Consider the following 21,470-nt stretch of genomic DNA (forward strand, 5'->3'; position numbering starts at 1 on the left):
GTTTTATTATTTCCATCGTATTTTCTAGTATACGCCGCCCTTAAAGTCCCTTTCGGTAACTCGTTGCAACACAGATGCTTCGAACCTTGATATAAAAAATACCGTTTACTTGGTTAATAGTTAAATTAATTAGCTTCCCAAAGCTCTGACTTCTAGATTGACTATTGTTGTCTTGCTGCTGCTCTCTCTTCTTATCTTCGCTATCAACTAGAGATTAGAGAACGGGGGGCCTGAATTTTAATTTTAATATAATATTCATCCTGAATCCTGATTTAGCAAAAGTTGTAATGCCTTGCCGCCAATCTGACACAACCCTTTTCTTTCTTTTATGTAGGCTTTGTTTAAGTATATATATATATACACGACGCAACCCTTGTCTTTTCAAATAGGAAATTTTTCAATTGAAATTGCCCTAAGAACATAGACCATCCCAAAATTACATCTACTAACCCGCAAGTGTAAAGGCTGAAAACAATGCCATGGCATATCCTGTAACCATGTAACTAGAAAATGAAAAGAAAAGAAAGAATGCACGGACATGCTTTCACGGCAAATCAGCACTAAAAAAATTAAATTGTACGAGAAGATGATACAAGGCCCCAAATGTCAGCAACAACAACAAGACAAAACATCCAAGCACGTGTAAGGTCTTGACTTGGCTTCCAGCTCCTCTGGTGTGGGCAATGGTTCCACGGAGTATATGCTGCTTGAAGCACAACAGAAATTATACAGATTTCTACAGATGCCTTTACTGAAAGGGTAAACTCTTTCAGGAATCCCTCTGCAAGTTCAAGGAAGATTTTAGATGGTAACAACAAGAATAATCAGATGTTTAAAAACCAACATGTGGGAAATTCTAAAACGTGCATAGACGAATTTGCTAGATCACCACCACTACAAGTCCCTTGGCAAGTGGGTTGTATTTACCAAGGTGAAATCCATAACATTTAGCTCTGCTGGGGCCAAAAGCCCACATCAACATGGAAAGAAAAAAAAATTGTCTTAGAGAATAACCTAAGTTCTTTTTTTTTTTGTAGAAAAAGGCAAGTAAAAAGCCTAGAATTCTTTAATAACACAAGTAGGCAAAGTAAAACACAGTACCGCAATAGACTAGGTACAACATGGGCAACCAACAATCATATGTTCACCCACACCATCTCGTCAGTTGACATTAAGTAATTAACTGTCTGGTCCACTACTGTTTTGGGGAACAAAATAATGTGTCGCAGGATGTTCCTTTTGGGACAAGCTAACATTATCAAATCCAAGGGATTCTTTGTCATAAAAAATTGTGGATGGGAGAATGGAAACTGGTAATTACATGTCCCAGTTACTAGCCAGGCCTTCATCCTTGGTTCTTTCGATCCACTCTAGTTTTACTTGAGCAAGAAACATCTTTAAACAAATGTTGGGCTAAATTCCAATTTTAAGATTGATGTAGAATAACAATTGAAAGGATCAAATGAAAGAATAATTTGTCAACTCATTCAATTCAAGATACCAAGTCTGGTATACCTGATGAAGCTAAAATATTTTCATAACGATAAAATAACCAAACTTACACTTCATAGCCCATAACTTGCAATTATAATTGAAAGCAAGACACGCATAAAACTAACCTTAAATATGGGATTCGACGTCGTCTTACTAGTTCATAGGTAGTCTGATTTGTGAGAACAAGATAGCTGTAGCAGGACAAGGTTAAGATTAGCCAACTAAAGTGATGGATTTTTGGGGGAACCTTTAGGGAAAGAATGTCAATAACATGGGGAAGAAAGATTTATGCAGAAAACAAAAACAACTTTCTGATAATGCATCTGCAACAAATCTTACCTATGGAAAAGAAAAAGCAAGACCAAAAAGATCAGACAAATGGACAGTGTGGCCAGAAGCAATATCATGATGGCATCTTTCCACCTGCTAATGCATGTTATTCCAAAATTAGAAAGCAGCTTAGAAAATGAGAATAATAAAGTTTGTTGAATTTTGAAAAAACTAAATGTGGACAACTAAATAAAACATAAAAACAAGATTAGTGGAGCCAATTAGTATCAATCTAGAACCAGAGTGATAACACTTTGCAACTTAGACACTTCATCTTTCTTTATTGTGGCAATCCATCTGTAGCATATAACATTGTTGCACTGAGCGAGATCATGCCCTGGCAAGACTTTGCTAAGATCCACTCAGAACTAACTCGGAGATATGAATTGATTCATAATTCTACAGGTGGAATCAATTGAGCACTATATTTAAATCTCAATCCCATTACTGCAATTTTCAGTCAAAAGCATTTAAGCAGTTCAATTTATTACAAGGACCATCTTTGGCATCATAAGTGATTACCTCATTCAAATGGGTTCAAAGATAAGCCAATTTTCTTCAAATTCATTGTTTAGGGAAGATGCAGAGCGTTTAGGAACTTTACTGAGGGCCAGCCTTGTCAGATTATGGATGCATTCTTTTCAGGGTGAACAAAATGAGGATTCAACAGGTATAGTTGGCTTCATAGTTCCCCATACACCACTTGCTAAGATAAGTTTGGCACTGATTCTTGTTCATGTAGCAATCAGATCCATCAACTCTTTGTTCTGAAGTCTTGGCTCCAAATACTTGAATCATAATTGTTAATTGTATGTAATTTCAATCAATGGTAAAATTTTAGGTTAACAAGCATGAGAATGCAGGCTCACGTCTGATGGTAACTACTGGTGCAAAAAATGCTGGAGGTTAGGTCTGTATTCAGTCCACCCTCCTATCCAAGAGCCCAGATAGCAGGGTGCAGCACTAGATAATAATTTTTAATCATTCAATATTTTTCTTTCTGCCAAAAAAAAATATTTTTTTCCATGATAAGTTTAGTTTATGGTGATTCAAATAGCTCTACAAGGTCCTTTGTTCCATGATCAACTTGCCTGGAAGCATTCCAATTGATAACCCTCAGATTCTATTATATTCCCAACTACCCTACACAAATTCAACCACAAGGAGCCCTGGTGAATTGCTAATTAAACTTAAGTTTTGGACAATTAGAATACTGGATGTATTCTAAAACCTAGAATCCTTGGTAGATTGATGAGATACCATCCAAGTACTTCCTACTACTCAAAACATCCAGCAGATAAGAGGAGTTTTTAGTAGCTTTCTCTACATTGAGGAGTCACGCCAACTTCAAAATTTATAAAATATGTCCAAGTGAAAAGATTATTCATTTTATCCTCATTTATTCCAAACGCAGTACAAGTTGTGTTTCGGGTGATTGAACCCAGGGTTCTTTCTCCTATTTCTCCCTCTCTAGCAACTGTATCACCATTGGCTAGGTTAGTGTTCATGGGTGTTGATGAAGGGTGATTTGGCCTGACCTCCTGACTAGGTGACACGAGTACGTGACTCAGCATATACGACAGTTCGGCATAGGCGGACCGGTACGTGGACATGACTCGACGCAGGTGACAGCTCAAGTGTCAGCTCGCCACGGGGCGAGCTCGAGCACGCCGATGTCCCGATCTGCACTCCGAATTAAGTTCGTCCCAGTTCGCAAACTGGAACAACGAGGTCGCTCCAGGCCCAAGTGATGAACTTACAATTTATCTATAATTTTTGAGGACTTTAGCATGGATTTTTATGCCGGTTTTATTAATTTTTGCCTTAATTTAGCTTAATGCTAAGAATAGGTTCAGGGATAATCAATCCAAGAAAAGGAAGGAAAAAGGCAAGAAAAGAAGGTTCAAAAAGACCAATTTCAGTCCAGACCGGTCGTGGAAGCAAGAGAGAGCACTTCGGCCCAAAAAGAGCAAGTGAATTCCTTGAGAAAACCCAAGAAAATAAAGCCTAGCTATGAGGAGAATTCGGCCCAGCAAGGAAGGCCCATTTTTAGCCCAAATAACAGCCTAGAGTGTAGCCCACATGAGCTCAAAAGCAAGCTAAGTTGTAGCCCAAATAGCAGCCCAAAGAGAGCTAGGGGCGGCAACTTCTAGGAGTTTCTTGAAGAGAAGGAGGGAGCACTCTAGAAGGTTCATGAGGGGTGTAATACACCCCATTCTAGAGGCTTCAAGAAGGGGCAAGAGCCCCCTTGAAAAACTATAAAAGGAGGCCTCTAGGAGGGGAGAAAATTGTTCAATTGCTTGAGAGGAAGGCTCTCCCACTCTTAGAGGTTCGGCCACTTTGAGAGAAGAGAAGAAGAAGAAGGGCTGAAGGAAGTTCAAGACAAGCAAGCTAGAAGAAGAAGGTGAGTTCGAATTGAGGATTTGTGATTCAAAGATTTTTTGTAATAAATCATTTGTAGTTTCATTCTCTTTTGATTTGAATTCAGTTTCTTAGTTATATGTTCTTTCTTCTTTCTCCTTGTTTCCATTCTTCCTTGATGTATTTCAGCTTGTAAAATTTCAGTTCTGCAATCTAATTCTTTTTGATTCATTCAAATGGTCATGCATTGTACTTGAAGTTTCTTGAATAAGGGTGTGATTGTAGAGTAATTCGGCCAACTAACCTTCAAAACTCAGATCTGAATTCTCAGATCTGAGATTGCAAGATCTGAATTGCTTGAAAGAGAATTCAGATCTGCAATTTTCAGATTGGGCGAATTAATCTACAGCTTGGAATTCCTAGAGTGCTTGAGAGAGACTCTAGGAATTCAGATCTACTATTCAAGAACTGAATTGAGTGCAAGGTTAGAGATAACTTGCACAATTCAGTTGGTGATCAATTCAGATTTGAATTGATGCCTTAGAAGTGTTTGAAGAAATGCATGCATGGGGATTAGATTCTAGCTAGAGATAGAAGAACCGTCACTCATGCATAGGATGAACATGCGCTTGAGAGAGGCTGTTCATGACCTTGGGGTTTCACCAAACCAAGGCTCAATCATGATTCATTCGAATGATCCAAATTGATAGATTGCTGAATTCTGAGATTGACATTTATTGCTTACTCTTCTAACCTGATTTGAAGGCAATTGGACCAATGATTTAGATAGATTTTAATTTAGGATTTCTTAGCTTTCATTAGAGTTTTGATTTATTTGTTGATCAGATAAGAAGTGCTCAATTTAGTATTGGTAATTGTTTCCTAAATCCTCGTGGTAACGATACTTCACTCTCTACTTTATTACTTGAACGGCTAGTGCACTTGCTAGTGTCACAATGAGCAACACATCAAGTTTTTGGCGCCATTGCCGGGGATTTAGAGAAGCAATATTAGGAAACATTGAGCATTCTTAATCTGATCTCATTCAGCATTGCATTCATAGTTGGGTTAATTTGCTAACTTTTTCATTTCAGCTTGGACTGTAACTGCTGTACTACTGTAGTTATGTTTCTTCTTTCTTAAGTAGATTACTTTCTTTTTTTTGGTTTCAGTTTCATTTTAATAAAGGCATGTTTGATTTCTATTCAATCTTGGTGTTGTTCCCTTCAAAGAAAGAAAAAAAAAAGAAAAAAAAAAATTACATAAACATGAGTGTTGCAGATCTGAGTTGCATTCGGCACTCAGATCAGCAGATTTCAGATCTGCAGCACTCAGCCGAAAAGAATTGCTTGCGTTTCAGAATTTTATTTCTTTTTTCCATTACAAAAAGAAAAAAATATATATATATATAAAATGAAAAAAAAAAGATATCTTTTGAACAACAAGAGGAGCAATTGAGAATTCGGATCAGAATTCAGATTTGAGTTCAAATCTGAATTCTGCTACAACAGATTTGCAACAGTTCAGATCTGAGTTCCTCTGAACTCAGACCTGAACTGATGCAATTTTGAGGGGAATTGGGTGTCATAACCACCCCAATTTACCCTAGGACACTTCTGCTACTCCTCAAAAACAATTTGGTAGCAATAACTGAAGGTAAGGCAATTGAGAATTCAGATCCAAACTCAGACTTGAGTTCAGATCTGAATTCTGCTGTTACAGATCTGCTCAGTTCAGATCTGAATTCCTCTGAACTCAGATCTGAACCGATGCAAGTTTGAGGTGAATTGGGTGCCATCACTACCCCAATCCACCCTATGATACATCCAACCTGCCTCAAGGGTGAATGGATAGCAAGGAATGAGAGAAATTCAAATCTGAAATGCAGTTGATATGATGTGAGGACTGAACTGGTACAGAGCATACTATGAATTCTGGGTGGACTGAATTCTTGGCTTTACCCACTTGTAACCGAGCTACATTAGCTAAGGAGGTGTATGTTTGGATTGAATAATTGTTATGCCTCAGATATTTAAGAAAAATTAGCACTTTCCAAGTATTTCTTTTAGCATTCAGATCTGTAGCAGGGCTGCTATAGTGCAACAGTTAGCAGACCTGATTTCAGATTTCTACAAAAGTTGTATGGGCCGAATAGCTTGCAATACCAAGCATTGCAGACCCAATTTTCAGGTCTTAGCAAGTGTTTGATATGCATCAGCTATACAGGTTTGAGCTTCAATTGTAGAGTTTAAAATCTTTAACCCAAGCCTAACTCAGGACTGGTTTTAGTTTATTTCAGATCCTTTTAAATTTTTTTTTTTTTTTTTTTTTCAGATCAGATCTGATTTCAGCCCTAAAGCATCACAAAATTGATTCCAACCTTAATGGATGTATATTGTAGTGTATACCAATGAGTGTGTATGAGATATCCAGCTCAGATCTGAATTATTATTTATTAATTTCTCTAGACTAACAATACCAAAAACTTGTAGATCTGAACTCATATCTAAATTGGGTCTGAATTCAGATGTTGCAATCGATGGATGTAGATAAAGGAACCTTGAATAAGATGATTGGTTTAAATCTGCTTTTAGTATAATTGGCTTCATTTATTCATGATAGGATGTAGGTTTTGTATTCCAATAATTCACTTTACATTTTCAGTGTGATAGGATTAGTTATTTATTTTCTTTTGTGAATATTGGCATTTTTATTGCTTTGACTTTAACAGTTTATGACAAGCAGACCTGAACTGGAAGAGATCCTTTACGACCCGGAGATTGAACGGACTCTCCGTGTCCGTTTGAGAGCTGCTAAGCAAGTCAGACAAGAAGCACAAGAAATGGCTGAACAAAGAACTATAATGGATTATGCCAAGCCTACCCTCACCGGGACTGTCTCCAGCATTATCAGGCCAACTATTGCTGCCAATAACTTCGAAATTAAACCGGCCATAATCCAAATGATACAAAATACGGTTCAGTTTTATGGTATGGCCCATGAGGATCCGAATGCCCATATTGCTAACTTCTTGGAAATCTGTGACACCTTCAAACACAATGGGGTAAGTGATGATGCCATCCGGCTGAGGTTATTCCCATTTTCTTTGAAGGATAAAGCCAAAGCTTGGTTGAACTCATTACTGGCAGGATCTATAGCCACATGGGACGAAATGGCCAGCCGTTTTCTCTCTAAATATTTTCCCCCTTCTAAAACTGCTAAAATGAGGAATGACATCACTACTTTTTTCCAGCAAGAGGGGGAATCTTTATATGAGTCATGGGAACGATACAAGGAGCTGTTAAGGAGAGTTCCTCACCATGGCCTCCCCATTTGGCTGCAAGTGCAGACTTTCTATAATGGTCTTACTGACTCAAATAAGACCATATTAGATGCTGCAGCCGGAGGATCCATAAATAATAAAACTCCTGAGGTTGCCCATGCACTTATTGAGGAAATGGCAGCCAACAATTATCAATGGCATTCGGAAAGGACTCAAACTAGGAAGCAGCAAGGCTTGCATAATGTTGACACTTATACAGCACTAGCTGCACAAATAGGAGCACTCAGTAAAAAAATAGATGAAATGCAGATAGTTGCCATGCATGTGCAGCCTCTTAATTGTGAATTGTGTGGGGGAGGCCACATCAATACAGACTGCCAAGTTGGCAATCAGTTCAGACCATCTACTGAACAAGTTGACTATGTCAGCAATTCGTCAAGACAGCAGGGTTACCGGAGTCACCATACTTTTCATCCAGGATGGAGGGGACATTCAAACCAGTCCTGGCCAAATCAGCATATTTCCAAGCCGTTCCACCAGACTTATCATCAGCCTGAACCGAAATCCAATTTGGAGGAACTGATGACAAAATTTATAGCAGGTGCAGAAACTAGGTTCCAGAACCAGGAAGCCTCAATCAAAAACCTGGAAAACCAAGTGGGGCAATTGGCACAATTAATCTCTTCCAGACTGTCGGGAACTCTTCCAAGCAACACTGAAGTGAATGCACGAGAGCAGGTGCAAGCTATTACCTTAAGAAGTGGAAAAGAGTTGCCTGAGGTAGAAAAGAAGAATTGGGCTGAACCCAAGGCAGAAACAAGCCTTGGAACCAGTCAACAGAAGACGGAACAACTAGAAGCACAACAAGGGATGCACCAACAACCGCAAGTTCCATTCCCTCACAGACTGAAGCAACAAAAATTGGAGAAGGAATTTGGTAAGTTTCTTGAAATATTTAAAAGTTTACATATTAATATTCCTTTTGCTGATGCTTTAGCCCAGATGCCACACTATGCAAGGTTTTTGAAGGAATTATTGGCAAACAAAAGGAAACTGGGAGATGTGGCTACAGTTGCATTAAATGAGGAATGTTCTGCTATCCTTTTGAACAAGCTGCCTCAGAAACTCAAAGATCCAGGGAGTTTCACTATTCCTTGTACCATTGGCAGTTTAAAAATTGAAAAAGCTTTATGTGACCTGGGAGCTAGCATCAATTTAATGCCATATTCTATCTTCAAGAAATTGGGGTTGAATGAACCCCAACCCACTAGAGTGGCATTACAATTGGCTGATAGATCCATTAGACATCCTAGGGGGATCATAGAAGATGTGTTAGTTAAAGTTGACAAATTCATTTTTCCAGTTGATTTCATTGTGTTAGACATGCAAGAAGATGTGGAGGTCCCGCTTATCCTAGGGAGACCTTTCCTGGCTACCGGGAAAGCAATGATTGATGTCCAACAAGGACAACTCAGCCTTAGGATACAAGATGAGGAGATAATTTTTAAAATGTCTGATGCTATGAAACATGCACCCTCTAGTGATGATTCTTGTTTTATGATTGATGCCATTGAATTGACAATTGATGAATGCTTCCAGGTAAGTAGAATAACTGATCCTCTTGAACTCTGCCTCCAGCAGGGAGAACTTGAAGAAGCAGAAAATGAAAAAATAAACCTCATGATAGCATACCTGAACGATAAGCCTCAATTCAAGGGAAAGGGGTTTCTTAAATTAGAGAACTTAGGCAAATTGCCCGGACCATCAAGTAAGCCATCACCCCAAGAACCCCCCACCCTTGAACTGAAGCAATTACCATCCCATTTAGAGTATGCTTTCCTTGAGGAACCATCAGATCTCCCCGTGATAATTTCCGCAGCACTGAATCCCTTACAAAGAGAAAAATTATTAAGAGTGCTGCGGGAACACAAAAATGCTATAGCTTGGAAGGTAGAAGATATCAAAGGCATTAATCCATCAATCTGCACTCACAGAATTTTGATGGAAGAGGACAACAAGCCTTCCGTTCAGCCCCAAAGGCGCCTGAATCCCAACATGAAAGAAGTGGTAAAGGCTGAAATAATTAAGTTGTTAGATGTTGGGATCATTTATCCTATTTCTGATAGTTCTTGGGTAAGCCCTGTGCAAGTTGTGCCCAAAAAAGGGGGTACGACTGTTGTTCCAAATGAGAAAAATGAGTTCATCCCTACTAGAACCGTTACCGGATGGCGTGTGTGTATTGACTATAGAAAATTAAATGAAGCCACCCGGAAGGACCATTTCCCTCTCCCATTTATGGATCAAATGTTGGAGAGGCTAGCCGGGCATGAGTATTATTGTTTCTTGGATGGATATTCAGGGTATAACTGATCCTCTTTTACTTGCCCATATGGAACCTTTGCATACCGAAGGATGCCCTTTGGGTTATGCAATGCCCCAGCAACCTTTCAGCGATGTATGATGTCTATATTTTCTGATATGGTTGAAAAATTTATTGAGATCTTCATGGATGATTTTTCAGTTTTTGGCTCTTCGTTTGATGCATGTTTGAATAATCTGGAACAGGTGCTTACTAGATGTAAAGAAACACATCTTGTGTTGAATTGGGAGAAATGTCATTTTATGGTGCAAGAAGGCATAGTGCTTGGACACAAGATCTCTCAAAGAGGTATAGAAGTCGACAAGGCCAAGGTGGAGGCAATTGAAAAATTACCAACCCCAACATCTGTTCGTTCTTTGAGAAGTTTCTTAGGACATGTCGGATTCTATAGAAGGTTTATTAAAGATTTCTCAAAAATTTCCAAGCCATTATCTACCTTGCTTCAGAAAGAAGTGCCTTTTGAATTTTCAACTGAATGTCTTCATGCTTTCAACATCTTGAAAGACAAATTGATCCATGCACCTATCATGGTAGCACCAGATTGGACCCTCCCATTTGAATTGATGTGTGATGCGAGTGATTTTGCTATAGGAGCTGTTTTAGGACAAAGAATGAACAAACATTTTCAGCCAATTTACTATGCTAGCAGAACCTTGACTGGACCCCAACTCAATTACACCACCACAGAAAAGGAGCTGTTAGCAGTAATATTTGCACTTGATAAGTTTCGTTCATATCTGATATTATCCAAGGTTGTTGTCCACACAGATCACTCGGCATTAAGGCACTTGCTTACCAAGCAAAACTCAAAACCAAGACTGATCAGGTGGATCCTTTTATTGCAAGAGTTTGACATTGAGATTAGAGACCTGAAGGGTGCTGCAAACCTGGCTGCTGACCATCTCTCCCGGTTGGACACGGTAAGCTCAAAAGAGGAGAGAACCAGCAACATTCGAGAAGAATTTCCGGATGAGCAGTTGTACTCAATACAGAAATACTCATATCCTTGGTATGCTGATTTTGCTAATTATCTAGCTGCACAAGTCCTTCCTCCTAACCTTTCATATCAACAGAAAAAGAAATTCTTTTCTGATGTAAAATACTATCTGTGGGAGGAACCCTTTTTGTATAAATTGTGTGCAGATCAGATCATAAGGAGATGTGTCCCCGAGGAGGAGATGGAGTTGGTACTCCAATTTTGCCATGATAAAGAAGCAGGAGGTCATTTTGGAGCTAGTCGCACTGCAGCCAAGGTTTTGCAATCAGGTTTTTATTGGCCCACACTCTTCAAAGATGCCCATCGGTATGTGTCCACATGTGACAAATGCCAAAGATCGGGAAACATTTCCCGACGGAATGAAATGCCCCTTTCCAATATTTTAATCTGTGAAATCTTTGATGTTTGGGGTATAGATTTCATGGGACCTTTCCCGAATTCTTTTGGGAATAAGTACATCCTCGTTGCAGTTGACTATGTATACAAATGGGTAGAAGCCATGGCTTTACCCACAAATGACTCAAGAAGGGTAGTACACTTCCTAAAGAAGCTATTCTCCCGATTTGGCACTCCGCGAGCTATAATTAGTGATAGGGGAACTCACTTCTGCAATAGCCAATTTGAGAGGTTAATGCAGAAATATGGAATTACACATAAATTAGCTACCCCTTATCACCCTCAAACCAGTGGCCAAGTGGAGTTGGCTAACAGGGAACTCAAAAGAATTCTGGAAAAGACCGTAGCATCTGCCAGAAAAGATTGGTCCATCAAATTAGATGATGCATTATGGGCATACAGAACTGCATTTAAGACACCTATTGGCATGTCCCCCTACAGATTGGTCTTTGGTAAAGCATGCCATTTACCAGTTGAATTGGAACACAAGGCCTATTGGGCTCTTAAATTCTTAAATTTTGACATTCAGGCCACAGGGGCTAAAAGGCGATTGCAATTGAATGAATTGGATGAATTCAGACTTACCACCTATGAGAATGCCAAAGTTTATAAAGAAAGAATAAAAAACTGGCATGATAAGAACTTGCTGAGACGGGACTTTTATGTAGGCCAACAGGTATTGTTATATAATTCCCGTCTCTGCTTGTTTCCAGGTAAGCTGAGATCCAGGTGGTCTGGACCCTTTACCATTTCACAGGTTTTTCCCCATGGGGCTATAGAACTCACCCACCCGGTTCAGGGCACGTTTAAAGTAAATGGTCAGCGCCTGAAACCATATTTAATGGGCAGTACTGTACCCCCTCCATCCACTGTTTATCTAGATAACCAATAATCTCTTATGCTTGCTCATGAACAAGTTAAGGAATCTTTTTGTCATTTATCTTTTTAGAATATTAGTTAGTAAAATAAAGATCTTTTTCTCAAAATTCCAATTCTTTAAGGACTCAGTTCATCATTTTCTTTTATTCAGTTTGCTCTAGCAAATGTGACTCCTTAACACTACGAACATTGAGGACAATGTTCATCTCAAGTGTGGGGGAGTGAGCCCGAGGCTAGGGTATAGGGGTTGAAACCATGCACCTCATGCACCCCAACACACATATGCAAGCAATGACATCACAAAAAAAAAAGAAAGACTGGAACCCCTCAAGTTCATTACTATTTATTTGATGATTTTTTTTTTAAGAAGGAATTCAATGAGTTGAGGGAGACTGATGTACTTGTTAAGTTTTTATTCTTGTGAATGACCCAATTTGATATTTGTAGGAGAAAAGGGGAGCTGAATATGCCTTTCAGCATGACTAGCCCTAACTTCCTTCATGTGTATGGAAGCCCTTGATTTCATTGTTAATGGTCAAGAAAGCTAGTGCACATCTGAAGTGCTAATTCTTGAGGTCCAATAATTGCAAAAGAAGGACAAAAGCCCAAATTGACTCCGCTATTCTGAGCTGAATAGTAAAACTAGCAGCTTAGAACATGAGTCCTATTTACCTACCTCAAGCAAGTGACCAGTGTGAGATGGAGCATAAGATGCACTCACACAAAAAAAAAAAAAAAGAGAGAGAAAAGTGTGAGATGGAGCATAAAATGCACTCACACCAAAAAGAAAAAAAAAAAAAAAAGGTGAGATGGAGCATAAAATGCACTCACCCTTAGAAATAAGTAATTGTGGTGACAACCGAGGTTCAAAGGGGCACTCTAAAGTTGAACTCTCATTGAGATTTAGTTACAGATGTGAAACTCAGTGAAATTTGATTATTAACCTTGACAATTAAAGAGCTGATTTATATATGAATTAGGAGTGAAGGCTAGACTATGATGAAATTCATATTCTCCTTTCCTCGGATCTGATACATATCTTAAATGGTAATTTACAAGAATAAGAGTTGAGCACTTACAAAAGTTCCCTGACTACTCAATGCATTTCTATCTTAAAAAGTTCACCAGGTAAATGGTGAGAACAGAAGGGGGGAATGTTAAGTTTATGGCTGATGTCTTTGCTTGAGGACAAGCAAAAGCTTAAGTGTGGGGGTATTTGATGAACTTACAATTTATCTATAATTTTTGAGGACTTTAGCATGGATTTTTATGCCGGTTTTATTAATTTTTGCCTTAATTTAGCTTAATGCTAAGAATAGGTTCAGGGATAATCAATCCAAGAAAAGGAAGGAAAAAGGCAAGAAAAGAAGGTTCAAAAAGACCAATTTCAGTCCAGCCCGGTCGTGGAAGCAAGAGAGAGCACTTCGGCCCAAAAAGAGCAAGTGAATTCCTTGAGAAAACCCAAGAAAATAAAGCCTAGCTATGAGGAGAATTCGGCCCAGCAAAGAAGGCCCATTTTTAGCCCAAATAACAGCCTAGAGTGTAGCCCACATGAGCTCAAAAGCAAGCTAAGTTGTAGCCCAAATAGCAGCCCAAAGAGAGCTAGGGGCGGCAACTTCTAGGAGTTTCTTGAAGAGAAGGAGGGAGCACTCTAGAAGGTTCATGAGGGGTGTAATACACCCCATTCTAGAGGCTTCAAGAAGGGGCAAGAGCCCCCTTGAAAAACTATAAAAGGAGGCCTCTAGGAGGGGAGAAAATTGTTCAATTGCTTGAGAGGAAGGCTCTCCCACTCTTAGAGGTTCGGCCACTTTGAGAGAAGAGAAGAAGAAGAAGGGCTGAAGGAAGTTCAAGACAAGCAAGCTAGAAGAAGAAGGTGAGTTCGAATTGAGGATTTGTGATTCAAAGATTTTTTGTAATAAATCATTTGTAGTTTCATTCTCTTTTGATTTGAATTCAGTTTCTTAGTTATATGTTCTTTCTTCTTTCTCCTTGTTTCCATTCTTCCTTGATGTATTTCAGCTTGTAAAATTTCAGTTCTGCAATCTAATTCTTTTTGATTCATTCAAATGGTCATGCATTGTACTTGAAGTTTCTTGAATAAGGGTGTGATTGTAGAGTAATTCGGCCAACTAACCTTCAAAACTCAGATCTGAATTCTCAGATCTGAGATTGCAAGATCTGAATTGCTTGAAAGAGAATTCAGATCTGCAATTTTCAGATTGGGCGAATTAATCTACAGCTTGGAATTCCTAGAGTGCTTGAGAGAGACTCTAGGAATTCAGATCTACTATTCAAGAACTGAATTGAGTGCAAGGTTAGAGATAACTTGCACAATTCAGTTGGTGATCAATTCAGATTTGAATTGATGCCTTAGAAGTGTTTGAAGAAATGCATGCATGGGGATTAGATTCTTGCTAGAGATAGAAGAACCGTCACTCATGCATAGGATGAACATGCGCTTGAGAGAGGCTGTTCATGACCTTGGGGTTTCACCAAACCAAGGCTCAATCATGATTCATTCGAATGATCCAAATTGATAGATTGCTGAATTCTGAGATTGACATTTATTGCTTACTCTTCTAACCTGATTTGAAGGCAATTGGACCAATGATTTAGATAGATTTTAATTTAGGATTTCTTAGCTTTCATTAGAGTTTTGATTTATTTGTTGATCAGATAAGAAGTGCTCAATTTAGTATTGGTAATTGTTTCCTAAATCCTCGTGGGAACGATACTTCACTCTCTACTTTATTACTTGAACGGCTAGTGCACTTGCTAGTGTCACAATGAGCAACACATCACCAAGCAAGTGGGCCGCCTCAAAGACAACTCACCTCAGGCAGAGCCACTTCGGCACGTCACCAGTAGCTCGTCACAAGGTAGCTCGCTACGGGGCGGCTCGGCGTTCTACAGGAAGCTTCTCATCTGACAAAGTCGTACCTGCCAAACTGCTCCCGCATCCCTCGCCTAACGGCGCAGCACCTACCAATTCAGAAGGTTGCGCCCCTGTCTCCCGCCTGGCGGCGGCATGCTTACAGGTTGTCCCCCCAACTGGCAGGACCGTACCATGCAACGGTCATTATAGCCTGCCTACTCTCAACCCTGACAGTAACCGCCAGCCACTCCAAGGTACGACCTGATAGCGGATCGCCACAGCAGGGATTTGGGATCAATCCCACTGAACTTGTCAGACGCCAGTATATAAGCACTCCGACTCCTCAGAGGCAAAGGTATCGCATATTCACCACTCTCTAGCTCTCATCTTCTTGCATACTCATTCTCATTCTCAGCTCGCTACCGAGTTCTAACTTTAGCATCGGAGAGTCCCCGCCGGGTGTTCAACCCCGGGTCCTTTCGTCCTTCTTGCAGTTATCTCTTGCCCATCGCCAGCTAGAAGCCTCATCACTTCCAGCTAGGAGTGGCCAGATTGCGCATCATCAGGTGTTGTCTGCCAAAGTTATCTTATTTTAATAGGTTTTGGAATCTAAAGTTAACCCCTTGTTCTTTGGGACAAAGGGATCTGCTAATTCGAGAAAACAGATCCCTCCTACAGAGGGTGTGTGGTGTAAACACTTAGGAGTTCCTTTTTTCTGCACTGGAGGGTTTTCTAAGGGCTTTGTACATAGTGAAGCACTACTTATTTTGTTCTGGGGGGAAGGGACTAGGGTTAGTTCTTGGATTTCTACAGCACTCAACCTACAGCCACCCTCATACAGAGTTCTTTAACATACTAATTAATTATTAATAAAAAAAATAATTCTCAACTCATATAATTTGGAGACTTTTTGCAGATAAATAATAAATTTGTAAATCAAAATCCCAATGGATATCCTTATTAGTCTACAAATAACAGTAAGTCTCTGCAATGTGACAGCAGACCAGAATTCTGTTAAGGCTGAATATCATTCGACTAGATAATGTTATTTGTTTCTCTTGATTTTAGTTGCTCTAGGCCCTCCATCTTATTTATGTAGGATCCCCTCCCCCCAACTTCTTATAGAAGACATACCTAACTAGATATTAACTACTGTATTTTTCACAGAAAAAGTGTGTCACAATCCAGAACGCCACTAAACAATTTTCTTGCAGAATCAATGAAGTATTTTTAGAATATTAAAACAGTGTAAAAAGGGGTCAATCTTTAAATATTGCATCCATCTAAAAATTGACATGTCATAAACGTTTTATTTGTTTAAGTACTAAATACCAATGTGTTACAGCAAGGCTACTGGATAGGTGAAAATTTCTGTTGTAAAACATTCAGCTAAGAGTTAGCCAAATCAAATTACTCCCAGGGAATCAAAGGAGTAACAAACATTACTAATTTTCACTTTAGAGAAGCACACATCATTGGGATCATGACTCGACCCAAATCACATATTTAGGGTGTGGAATCAGCTTTGGAGTGTTAAGTCAACTTGGGGGGCTTGGTCAGGAGGGGGGAAGAAGGTAAGCTATACTTACAATGAAAAATGGGTACTATTTCTTTGGCCATGTTAGAATGCTCGAGTCAGGGGTATTTTGGTCATTCTGGATTATCTTTCTTGAGAGTGAAAGGTCTATTGTATCTGTGTTTAAGTTAAGTGTCCCATCTTCTATGAGGGACAAAATGGTCTTTCCTGTAACTCTATGTTTTTGAATAAATACAAGTGGGTCAGCTAGGGAAGGGTGATTTTGACTCTCTTCTAGTCTTGCCGAACCTTTCTATCTTCTTCTTCTTCTTTCTCTTTTCTTTATTCTTCTCTACTTCAACCCTAGAATCTACTAGGGTTTACTAACATGGTATCAGAGCCGTAAGGTCGTATCCTCATTTCTTTCTTACTGCTGTTCTCTTTCTGGGTTCGCCGCCAACTTTCACAATCATCTTCTTCCTTTTCGACTGATCTGAGTGGAGGTTCGATAAGGGGCTGAAAAGGAGCTGTCGTTTTGTGGGCCTGGAGGTGAGGATGCCTCCGGTCGTTGCTGTGGTGGTCGTTGGAGTGGTATACTAAACCCTCTATTCAGTATCGAAGAGGGCTGAATGTGTACAGGTATGAACACTACTGTTGTTTGTCCAAGTAAGGAACTGCGAATGCTTCCTTTTGTTTCAAAAGTTGGTTGTGGTGGTGCTCAGTGTGACTGATATGGATCTCAGTCGTGTTCCTCTGCATTTCTCTTCGTATGTATGTTGAAAGAAGAGTTGTCGACTGCTGAAGTTCACAACAGCAGTAGATTGGTGGTGGTTGTGTCGTGGTGATTGGTGTATCTATGTTTCAAAATATTTAAAAGCAATCTCCTATACCTTGTGTGTAATCAGTTCTGCAGTGTGCAGCCCAAGTGTTTGATGTGAGGACTGAGTGATTTCAGTCTTAGTGTGTTGATGGTGAATGGTCCTGCAGTGTGCAACCCAGGTGTTTGATGTGAAGACTGAGTGATTTCAGCCTTAGTGTGTGGTGTGTAATGTGTATTTAAAGAAGCTGGAATTGGTGGTGTTATAAGTGAGATAAGTCTTGTGAAAGAGTGTGAGGTTGTGCTGTATATTTGAAGGTGAAATATTTAAGATGGCTTCATTTGAAAATGGGGATGATAACAAAACAGGTGCCATGCTTTCTCCAGACTATTTAAGTGTTCAACTGACATCCATCAAGTTGAATGGTGAGAATTATGTACCATGGGCAAAATCTATGGAGGTGTTCTTGAAGGCCAAGAGGAAGGTAAAACATGTAAGAGAGGAGAAACCTCCCTTTGATACCCCTGAGTTCAGTGACTGGGAACAAGTAGATGCACAGATAATGACATGGCTCTGGAACAGTATGGAACCAAAGATTAGTGTGAACTTCATGTTCCTAGATACAGCTAAGGAAATCTGGGATCATGCTAAGAATTTATACTCTGGACAAGACAATACAACTAGGGTGTATCAGTTGTACCAAGAGTATTTCAATTTGAAGCAAGGGAGTCAAAGCTTAGAAAAGTACTATGCAAGTTTGAGGAACATTCGTAATGAGCTTAATGTGTATCATCCTCTAACATCAGATGTTCAGATCCAACAATAGTAACGTGAACAGCTTGATGTGACAAGGTTTCTTGTGGGGTTGAAGGCTGAGTATGAGCCTGTTAGAGCACAAATATTGGGAGGATATGCTCTTCCCTCACTTGAAGAAGTCTTTGCTCGTCTTAAGAGGAGAACATTCCTCCCTCTCTGACAGATCTGGTTTGGTAGTGACTAAAGGGGGTGGTCGTGTCAGTTGAAAAACAGCCCACTTGATGTATGGAACTGTTTGAGATTAGATGCAAACCAGAAAATGAACAAACAGGAGAAGAAGAGAAGAGAGAGCTGGCGGCAATGAGTGTTAGAGAGTAAGAAGTTCGAACATAACCCCTCTCTAACACTCTAAACATCTTATTAATAAGTTAATCTTTGACAAATTACAGAGAGGCCCTTGACAGGAAAATACAAAAAACAGAATATTACAGAGTATGGGCCCAGAATAAGGCCCACAACAGAGAAAAACATAACATAACATGAAATGACAGTCTATGGGCCATTCGGCCCATCTTCTCTACACTCCCCCTCAAGCTGAGCATAGATGTTAATCATGCCCAGCTTGCTAGTGTCATGTTGAAGCCTTGCCTTGGAAATGCCCTTGGTGAGAAAATCTGCCAGTTGTCCTTCAGAAGTAATGAATGGAAGACACTTCACCGGAGGAGACTCTTTCACGAATAAAGTGTCTATCAACCTCAATATGTTTGGTTCTATCATGTTGTACCGGGTTGTGAGCAATGTTGATGGCAGCCTGATTATCACAGTACAACATCATGGGTTTGTCATGATCTACCCCAAGTTCTTCCATTAAGGACCTTAGCCACAATAATTCCGAGACTCCATGTGCCATGGCTCTATATTCTGCTTCTGCGGAGGATCGAGCCACAACTGTTTGTTTCTTACTCCTCCAAGAGACAACATTACCAGCCACCAGACTGCAATACCCTGAAGTAGATCTTCTATCATCAATATTTCCAGCCCAATCAGCATCAGTATAGGCTTCAAGTTTCAGATGACCATGTTTGGCAAATAGAATTCCTTTTCCTGGAGAGCCTTTCAGATAGCACAAAATCCGTTCTGCTGCTGCCATATGGGTATCTCTAGGAGCATGCATGAACTGGCTAATGCAACTGACAGCATACGCGATATCTGGCCTAGTCATGCGCAGGTACAAAAGCTTCCCAAGAAGTCTCTGAAAGACCCCTTTGTCTTCCAACAAAGTTCCATCCGAAGCTGAAAGTTTGTGACTCATATCAATAGGAGTTGCAGCTGGTCTTGCACCCAATTTTCCAGTTTCAGACAACAAATCAAGGACATATTTCCTCTGGGAAATAAGAATCCCATCCCTGGATCTGGCAACTTCTATGCCAAGGAAATATCTCAACTCCCCCAGATCCTTAATCTCAAATTCTGTACGGAGGAAAGACTTAAGGCCCAGAATGCCAGAGGCATCATCACCAGTCACTATAATGTCATCAACATACACAATGAGATACACTGCTAGAGACCCACTTTTCTTCACAAAAAGAGTATGATCTGACTATGTCTGAACATAGCCGAATTTAACAAGTGCAGCTCTAAATCTCTCAAACCAGGCTCTAGGAGATTGTTTGAGGCCATAAAGAGATTTCTTCAGTTTACATACATTTCCTTGCATATCTTTCCCATACATTCCTGGAGGAAGACACATGTAGACCTCCTCATGTAAGTCACCATTCAGAAATGCATTCTTTACATCTAACTGATAGAGAGGCCAATCAAAGTGAGCTGCCAGAGATAAAAGAACCCTCACAGATGTCATCTTAGCAACAAGGGCAAAAGTCTCCAGCTAGTCAATCCCATATGTCTGTGTGTAGCCCTTTGCAACAAGTCTAGCCTTGTACCTCTCAATAGTCCCATCTACCCTGTATTTAATGGTAAAAACCCACTTGCATCCAACTGGATCCTTCCCTTCAGGCAAATCCACCACCTCCCAAGTACCATTTTCATGTAGAGCATCCATTTCAGCCTGCATGGCATCTCTCCATTCTGGAATCCCAAGAGCTTCTGATACAGACCTAGGAATGGGGTTAGAAGCAACTGAAGAGAGGTAGGCACAATATGAAGGGGAAAGTAGGTCATAAGAAAGGTGTTTGGAAATGCAGTGTGCAGTACACTTCCGCTTTCCTTTCCTAACAGCAATGGGGACATCAAGATCTGAGAAGGGGGATTCCAATGGAGCTGAAGCAATACCTGTTATCTCATCTGTGATTGGGAGGGTATGAGCCTCATCTGTTGTAAGGGAAACCACTTGCTCATTCCTGGATCTCTGCCTTTGATACACTTCGGGATTATGGGTAGGACGAGGAGGTAAAGAAATAGGAGCACTAGGACAAGAGGAATGAAGTGGCTGATCCTCCTTTGATTCATTTTGTGAGGATACATATTTGTCAAGAGACTGAACTGGGACAGGAAGGGGAAGAGCAAAAACTTGTGACAGACTCTCCCCCTGTTGACAATGTCCTTCCTGAGAGGAACCATAAAAAGGAGAAAGTTCATCAAAGGTAACATCCATAGAGACATGTCTGGTGCCAGTCTTTGGATCAAAACAACAATAACCCTTTTGTGTGGGGGAGTAACCGAGGAAGATGCATTTGTGGGCTTTTGGTTCAAACTTGTGTCTCTGCACACTTGGAATGTGAACATAACAGGTACAACCAAACACACGAAGAGGAATTGGGAAGAGATCCTTATCTGGATGAAGAAGACTGAAGGGGGATTTAAACCCTAAAACCCTGGATGGCATACGGTTTATGAGATAGGTAGCAGTAAGTACAGCATCACCCCAAAATCTTGTGGGAACATGTGAGGCAAATAAAAGGCTCCTTGCAACTTCAACAATATGTCTATTTTTTCTCTCAGCAACTCCATTTTGTTCAGGGGTTCTAACACAGGAGCTTTAGTGAATAACCCCCATGTCAGAGAGATACAAGGATAAGCTCTTCTCAAAATACTCTTTTGCATTGTCAGATCTGAAAACCTTAATTCTGGTACCAAATTGAGTCAAAACAAACTCATGAAATTGCCTCACAAGTCTCGGGACTTCGTCTCGGGATTTCATTAAGTATATCCAAGTGAATCTAAAAAAGTCATCAATGAACAGGATAAAGTATTTGTAGCCCCCCATAGAGGATAAGTGGTAAGGCCCCCACACATCAGAGTGTACAATATGAAAAAGAAAAGAGGATCTTTTATTGCTCACAGGGTAATTTTTTCTACAATGCTTTGACAACTGACATGACTCACAATTGAGACTGGACACACTGACTCCCTTAAACAGTTTGGG

At 40.0% G+C, this 21,470-nt stretch overlaps 1 protein-coding gene and 1 non-coding gene across 2 annotated transcripts in view; both read right to left on the reverse strand.

Moving 5' to 3' along the window:
• Positions 1-373: 373 nt before the first annotated feature.
• Positions 374-21,470, reverse strand: part of LOC148849830 (protein S-acyltransferase 10-like) — a 67,759-nt gene continuing 46,662 nt past the window's right edge. Inside the window, exons 9-11 of the mRNA XM_088947181.1 lie at positions 1,834-1,917; positions 1,620-1,685; positions 374-781 (exon numbers count right to left, since the gene is read on the reverse strand). Coding sequence (XP_088803307.1) covers positions 607-781; positions 1,620-1,685; positions 1,834-1,917 — 325 coding nt within the window. The 3' untranslated portion in view covers positions 374-606. The remainder of the gene's footprint in view (positions 782-1,619; positions 1,686-1,833; positions 1,918-21,470) is intronic.
• Positions 7,406-7,512, reverse strand: LOC148849831 (small nucleolar RNA R71). The gene has a single exon (XR_016100026.1). It is a non-coding gene; the product is annotated as a small nucleolar RNA R71 (small nucleolar RNA).

The sequence above is a fragment of the Nelumbo lutea genome, chromosome 5 (assembly GCF_056320005.1).
Source record: "Nelumbo lutea isolate HS-2025 chromosome 5, American lotus-T2T, whole genome shotgun sequence".
Lineage (NCBI taxonomy): Eukaryota > Viridiplantae > Streptophyta > Magnoliopsida > Proteales > Nelumbonaceae > Nelumbo > Nelumbo lutea.